This window comes from Coturnix japonica, chromosome 2, assembly GCF_001577835.2.
Source record: "Coturnix japonica isolate 7356 chromosome 2, Coturnix japonica 2.1, whole genome shotgun sequence".
NCBI lineage: Eukaryota > Metazoa > Chordata > Aves > Galliformes > Phasianidae > Coturnix > Coturnix japonica.
The window spans coordinates 115,591,253-115,598,564 of NC_029517.1; the positions used below are offsets into that span (position 1 = coordinate 115,591,253).

General features: G+C 49.2%; 1 protein-coding gene across 1 annotated transcript; it reads left to right on the forward strand.

The window, feature by feature from the left end:
* Positions 1 to 1,673: 1,673 nt before the first annotated feature.
* On the forward strand, positions 1,674 to 6,520 carry KCNS2 (potassium voltage-gated channel modifier subfamily S member 2). The gene is made up of 2 exons (XM_015856161.2): positions 1,674 to 1,768; positions 2,298 to 6,520. Exon 2 carries the CDS (start codon positions 2,335 to 2,337, stop codon positions 3,766 to 3,768), a length of 1,434 nt encoding a protein of 477 aa, XP_015711647.1. The 5' UTR covers positions 1,674 to 1,768; positions 2,298 to 2,334; the 3' UTR covers positions 3,769 to 6,520.
* The last annotated feature ends 792 nt before the right edge of the window (positions 6,521 to 7,312 follow it).

The following is a 7,312-nucleotide window of genomic DNA, read 5'->3' on the forward strand; positions in this document are numbered from 1 at the left end:
CATTCCTCACAATGTTAATTCTGTTCTCATTTTGAGTGAGAAATAAAGCCGAGAAGTTCTGTGATGTACCCAAGCCCTGGGGAGGCTGGAAGGATCTCTAGAAGAAAGACCAGCAAGGGTGGCCCCAGCCTGTGTCCAGCCATCCCTGCACCGAGCACCAAGAGCAAGAGCATCCCTGGGGCTGTGTCCATCAGCTCCAAGAAAATGAGGCTGTCACAGGCTGCCATGGGAGCTGCTGCTCTAAAGGCGGGACACACAGGGCATTAAGCAAAGGGAGGCCGTAGGAGTCCAACACCACTGCAGCAGGAAAGCTGAGCAAGAGTAAACCTCAAAGGGATTGTTCAGTCTGGAGAAGAGGAGGCTCAGGGGTGACCTTATTGCTCTCTACAGCTGCCTGACAGGAGGTTGTGGTGAGGTGGATGTCAGCCTCTTCTTCCATACAATTAGTGATAGGATGAGAGGGAACAGCCTCAAGTTGCACCAAGGGAGATTCAGGCTGGATGATAGGAAATACTTCTCTGAGAGAGTGATCAGGTGCTGGAATGGGCTGCCCAGGGAGGTGGGGGAGTCGCTGTCCCTGGAGGTGTTCAAGAAATGTTTAGATGTACTGAGGGACGTGGCTTAGTGGGGAATATTGGTGATAGGTGAACAGTTAGACTGCTTGATCTTAGAGGTCTTTTCCTACCTCGGTGATTCTGTGATTCTATGATTCCAAGAGAAGGGCAGCATCTGGAGAAAGAAACACACCCATGGGCTGCAGGGCTGTGACCCATGGGCAGCACTGGAGGTGTCCCAGGAGGTGCAGGGGCTCCAGACACACAACAACAGCACTGCTGGGACCTGGTGGGGTGGTCTGGGATGTCTGAGCAGGACCTGAAGACCAGGCCGTTGGCAGGCATCAGGGCTTACTTACTGCAGGGCTGTATTAAGGAATGGCTGGAAGGGATCTGAAAGGTCATCTCATTCCAAATCCCTACCGCTAGCAGGGCTGCCGAGGGTCCGAGTGATGAGCAGAGCCGCGGAGGCTGGGGGCTGGAGGAAGCAGGTGAGGAGCATCATCCCTTCGCATCACTCCCGCAGCCCTGCCAGGTGCAGCCCGGCCGGGCAGTGCCGGTGCTGGCAGGCGGGCGATGAGCTCCCGGCCTGGGTGTGTCGTGCCGTGCGCTGCCACCGCCCCCGAGCGCCGCCAGCGCGGCACATCCCGCGGGATCCTCGGCCTCGTGTCGGGCTCGGAGGGAGGAGGGAGATCGCCTCGCAGCGCGGGCAGAGGAACTGCCATCGGCAGCCCCGCACCCGAGGTTGGACCCTGCGACCTGCCGGGCGGCCGGGCAGGTGCGCGGCCACCGGGACGGCGTAGAGGAGCCCAGGAGCCCGCTGCCCTCCGGCCGCGGGTGGGGTCCCCGCGCGGACCGGCTCTGCGGATCTCCCCTCCCGGCGGGGGAGGCGTCCCGAGGCGGGCGGGGAGCCGCCGCCTCCTGGTGCGCGGGGGCAGCAGCTCCACGAGACACCCCCCCCCCCCCGGTGTGTCCTGCGCGGCCCCGCGCCGCCCCCCGCAGGCGGCGGAGCTCGGAGGGGAGCGCGGCCCCGCGAGGGTCGTCGCCATGACGAGCGCGTGTGCCGCCGGCCGACGCCGCTGAGCCGCCGCCGCCGCCGCCGCCGCTGTCCCTTCAGCACCGCGGCCCGCAGGCAGCCGAGAGAGGCGGCGGCGCGGCCACAGGCAGCGGGGATGGCGGCGCGGAGCCGGCGACCGGCCGGGCGCTGAGAGCAGGTAGGGGAGCGGCGTCCGAGGATGGGATATGGGGAAAGGGGAGAGAGGAGCGGGAGGATGGAGGGCTGGGGTGGGGGGATGGAGGGAAGGGGAGCGGGGAGCCGGCTGGGAGAAGTGGGAGAGAAGGTACGGCTGGAACAAAGGAGCAGCGGTGGTGTGTGCGGTAGGGAGGGGGGAGAGAGAAAAGGGGAAAGGGAGAAAGAAGGGGAAAAGGGAGACGGAGAGATAAGGGGAGGAAATGAAAGGAAAGGAAAGAAAGAGAGATGGAAAGAGAAATGAGAGAGAAAGAGAGCAGAGAGAAAAAAGAAAGAGAACGGACGAGAAAAAGGAAGAATCATAGAAAAGAGGAGAGAGAAAGGAAAAGAGAAAGAGAGGGACAAAGAAAAGCAAGGAAAGAAGGAAGCAGGGAAGGGAGGAAAGAAGGAAGAAAAGAAAGAAAGAAAAAGCAAATGAGAATGTTAGTAGGCGAACATGCTTCACATTTGCCCATTCTGCTGACGTGCTGATGCTCTGTGCCATTGCATTCTAGGCTTTTATTTCCTACACACCTTTGGAAGGAGGTCACTATGACAGGGCAGAGCCTGAAGGCTTTATCTGAGGCGAATTTTGAAGACAATGAAATCAGCATCAATGTTGGAGGTTTTAAGAAAAAGATGAGATCCAACACATTATTGAGGTTCCCAGAGACCAGACTGGGCAAGCTGCTGAGCTGTCACTCAAAGGAGTCGATCCTGGAGCTCTGCGATGACTACGATGACACCAAGAATGAGTTTTATTTTGACAGGAACCCTGAGCTCTTCCCCTACGTGCTCCACTTTTACAACACTGGCAAGCTCCATGTGATGGGTGAGCTCTGCGTGTTTTCTTTCAGCCAAGAGATTGAGTACTGGGGAATCAATGAGTTCTTCATAGACTCATGCTGCAGCTACAGCTACCACGGGAGGAAAATGGAGCCTGACCAGGAGAAATGGGAGGAACAAAGTGACCAGGAAAGTACCACATCTTCTTTTGATGAGATCTTAGCATTCTACAATGATGCCTCTAAATTTGACAAACAACCCTTTGGAAACATCAGGAGGCAGCTCTGGCTCGCTTTGGATAACCCTGGCTACTCGGTCTTGAGCCGAATCTTCAGTGTGCTCTCCATTATGGTGGTGCTGGGCTCCATCGTGACCATGTGCCTGAACAGCCTCTCAGATTTCCAGATCATTGACAGCAGCGGGACCCCCGAGGAAGACCCTCGCTTTGAAATCGTGGAGCACTTTGGTATTGCATGGTTCACTTTTGAACTGGTGGCGAGATTTGCAGTAGCTCCTGACTTTTTAAAATTTTTCCAGCATGCCCTGAATTTGATTGACCTGATGTCTATCCTACCATTTTACATTACCTTAATTGTCAACTTGGTGGTGGAAAGTAGTCCAACCTTGGCAAATTTAGGCAGGGTTGCACAAGTCCTGAGGCTCATGAGGATCTTTCGCATCTTAAAGCTTGCTAGGCACTCAACGGGTCTTAGGTCCCTTGGAGCCACCCTGAAGTACAGCTACAGAGAGGTAGGGCTCCTTTTACTCTACCTCTCTGTTGGCATCTCCATTTTCTCAGTAGTGGCCTACACCATTGAAAAAGAAGAGAATGAGGGGCTAGCCACCATCCCTGCTTGCTGGTGGTGGGCCACCGTTAGCATGACCACGGTGGGCTACGGGGACGTTGTGCCAGGGAGCACTGCTGGCAAGCTGACGGCATCTGCATGCATCCTAGCTGGCATCCTGGTGGTAGTGCTTCCCATTACACTGATCTTCAATAAATTCTCCCACTTTTATAGGCGTCAGAAGCAGTTAGAGAGTGCCATGAGGAGCTGTGATTTTGGTGATGGCATGAAAGAAGTTCCATCCGTCAACTTAAGGGACTACTACGCCTATAAAGTGAAATCCCTTATGGCTAGCCTTACCAATATGAGCAGGAGTACCCCCAGTGAGCTGAGCCTGAATGATTCACTGCATTAGTGTACAAGTCTGACAGCAGTTTGCATGAGAGCTATCAAGCAAGAGCTGTGTTTATAAATGTTTTCCTATTTGTCATCCTTTTATTTTCTTCTTCTTTTTTTTTTTTTTTTTTTCCTAGAGGGTAATGTTGCTGACACTGCACTAACTTTGCACTTGAGAAACTAAAGAAATTCATATTCCAAGTTGACAGTTTGCACATTCTCATCCTGTTGCATAGGCACTGAATGCTGACTTTTCCATCTGAATGTTTCCGCTCCCCTGACATTAGTGCTAGCAGTATAGTGATGATCTGTTACTTCGTGCATTTCCTCGTTTGAGCAGAGAAATGAACGTACCCAAGTGGAATAAAAATTCTCAGCTGTGAAACTAATGGTGAACCACCACCTATAGCAGTATTTGTAGCAGTTCAGGACCATCTCAAGACAGACGTAGGACTTCCAATTCATTTTGCAACTGTGTTTAAAAAATCACCTGTGAATCACTGACAAGGGACCACTCTTCCCCATCTTTCTGACTGGTAATTTCAATCGTCACGTGTCTGAAAACACCTCCAAGCTTCATATTTCAATGGAAGTTGGCTTAAACACGTGTTAAAAACTGGGTGTTCTTGTTTGGAAATGTTATGTCCAGTAATATCTTTTTAGATGTTCCTAAGCATAGGCCTACCTCTATTTCCAAGACAAGGTCAGTTTCCAGCCCTCCAGAGAAGCCCAGCCCTCATTTCTGGTGGCTGTGTGTTCCAAGGCTGCACTGCCACAAGCAACACGAGGTACGGTCTCAGGTTCCTGCTCTCAGAGGGGACATGCACACAGCATGGTTCCAGTGAAACTGGAGATACTCCATATTTCAGCCCATCCAAATGGTTGTGAGATTAGGCACACAGAGATGTGGGTTTTCAGCGATTAGAAGCTCCAGTGGAAAATCTGGCTTTGTTTAATGAAGAGAAATATTCCCACATGAACAGTGCAGGCAGCATTTTAGGAACTGACATTCACATACTGCAAAAAGACTAATTATAAAGATGCCATATGTGACGCTGAGATACAGCGTCTAATTTTATCAGGAAAGCTTGAAAGCAGGTGTTGATGGCAGCCAATTCCATTACGCTTTCTGCCAAGGAAACTCTAAGGAAAAAAAAAAAAAAAAAGAGCCCTGCAAGTCACATTTTCCCTTAGAAAGGAACTCACAAGTTACAGCTGAGAAAGAGTGCAAGGGCCTAAGAAAAGAACAGATACAGAAAAAGAGCTTAATGCTGCCTGCACTGTGGGCAGATCCTCCCACCAGTTCTGTGACGCAGCCGATGCAAACCTTCTCAAGGGCTGGCCTGTACTTTTCTTTAAAAAGAGAGAGAGAGAGAGAGCAGATCATCTGGGTTCTCAAGAGTAATCATGAATCTGCATAAACTTATTGAGTGATCAGCCTTTTCCCTTATGTAACTGTTCTGAGATCAAACACTTGTAGCCAACAGGCAGATCCGACCGCTTCCTCTCCCAACACCCCTGGTGCTCTGCGCTGTAATATCCCGCTGGCACTCAGAGGGCACAGCAGCATTTCTTTTCAAATCCATCACCTTTTCCACCCCATTTACTACATATTGTGTAACAATTGATTGTTTTTCTTCTTAACTTGTGAAGACTAGAGAGGTCCAGAAAATACATTCAAGCACATCGCAAGTGAAACTGAAATACCACAGCAAAATTTGCCTTGTTTGGAAGCCCATGTTTGTGTACTGCAACAAGGAGCGGTACCTAAACTAACGCAGCCAGATTGGCAGAATGAAGCAAATATGTAAAGGATATGTCCTCTCTCAGGCTATCAAGGGTTGCCATCTGGATCTTTTGATGGCGGTGTTGTACCAGCTTGACCTAAAACCAGAAGGCTGAGCACTCAGGATCAGAGTCCAGTGATCTACCAAAGAGAAATACCTTGCCCACACACAAAACGTCCTTTGCTAACGCTGTTCCCTCAGAGTTGATTTAGGCCATGAACTGAGGGAAACAGGTCCTTCCCAGCCTTACCAGAGCAAAACTCTGAGAGATTTCAGCACAGCATGCACAGAGGTCAGATGTTGCTCTCTATCTATCTCCAAGCACCAAACAACCATACAGATGGCCCTGAAGACTGACTTAGACGCTGAATTGGGCATCCAAACTCGAAACACTTTTCATTCCTGAGTTACCCAGGGGATTGAAATACTATGAGTGAAATAAGAGGTGGGCTTGTATAGCACATTCACATTCTGCAGTTGAGCTAAACACTGCAGGGGAGGCAGAATCTCCCACTGGCACCAAGGCCAGTGCTGCTCCCATTAGGTTTGTGGGTTTGGGGCCTGCAGAGAATCTCCCAAGTGGTGGTTTTATCCCAGTTCCACAATCAGCAGATTCACAGAGCTCAAAACCAGTGACTTCCAGGGCAGTTGTTGGAAGAGACCTGTAAACTTGCCAAAGAGTCACAAATTCCCTCAGCTGTTATTAGTTTAGCTTTGCAAAGGTTGGATCCAAACTTTACAACACATCATTTCAATAACCTATAGCTTATCTTATGTTCCAGATTTATTATTCATAGAGCTGATGCTCTGTCATTTCTGCAAGTATTGAATGGAATGTGTCCAAATTGCATTTTACTAAAGAAAATGAAATACCCCAAGGAATTATGACTTTTATTGTACCGGTTGAAAGGAATTTTCGTTATTGCTTTTTTATATAAGTGCTTTGGATCAAAGACACTAAATAAATAAAGTACTGAAATTTAATATGTTCTTATTATCATGACAATGACTCTGTGCAGTACACAGGAATTCCCTTCATAAACTTAACTAGCTCCATGTCAGAAGTAGCCAGCCATTGCTCCCACTCCCCTGGAAGTGTATTCCAGATCCGCGCTGCTCTCCAAGGCTTGTTTAACTTTTAGCGTAATTTCACTAACAGCTGCTTTATATGAGGTTTTTATCATGCCAGGGCTCTTCCTTAGTTTAAATAACTCCTTTCCCTGCTAATGGTTACATGCGTGGTATATACACAGACAGCAATCATACACCATTTCAGGCTTATTTTCACTGGATGATACCTGCCAAGACTCTTCTAGTTTTCCTTTTTGCTCTGATCATCCTAGGGGATCTAGCCTTATTTTCTGCTTTATTTCTGCTTAGATTTAATCTGTTTGAGCTGACACTGCACACCACTGTATCCCGAAAGAGATTGCTTTGTCCAGCAGCATTATTATTTGCTTAGGCTATTGGAATTTTTCACTGAGGCAGAAGGTAATTATTCCAATTCAAGTAATGTTGTTTTAACTCACCAAATATACCCATGTATGAAAGAACAAGGTACATCATTCCTGCCATTTGGTGAAGTAACTTCAATGCCAGGGCTCAGCCCCATAATCATAGACTCGTAGACTCATCAAGGTTGGAGAAGACCACTAAGATCATCTCATCCAACCACCAGCCCATCGCTGCCACACACACTGACCATATCCCTCCAAGTGCCAAGAATCCTCATTTCTCATTAAACAGAAAAATGTTTGTATTTTGAATGAAAACTTC

What these genes read in the sequence shown, in the direction of transcription:
- KCNS2 (XM_015856161.2), top strand. Translation starts at nt 2,335, where the DNA reads ATGACAGGGCAGAGCCTGAAGGCTTTATCTGAGGCGAATTTTGAAGAC.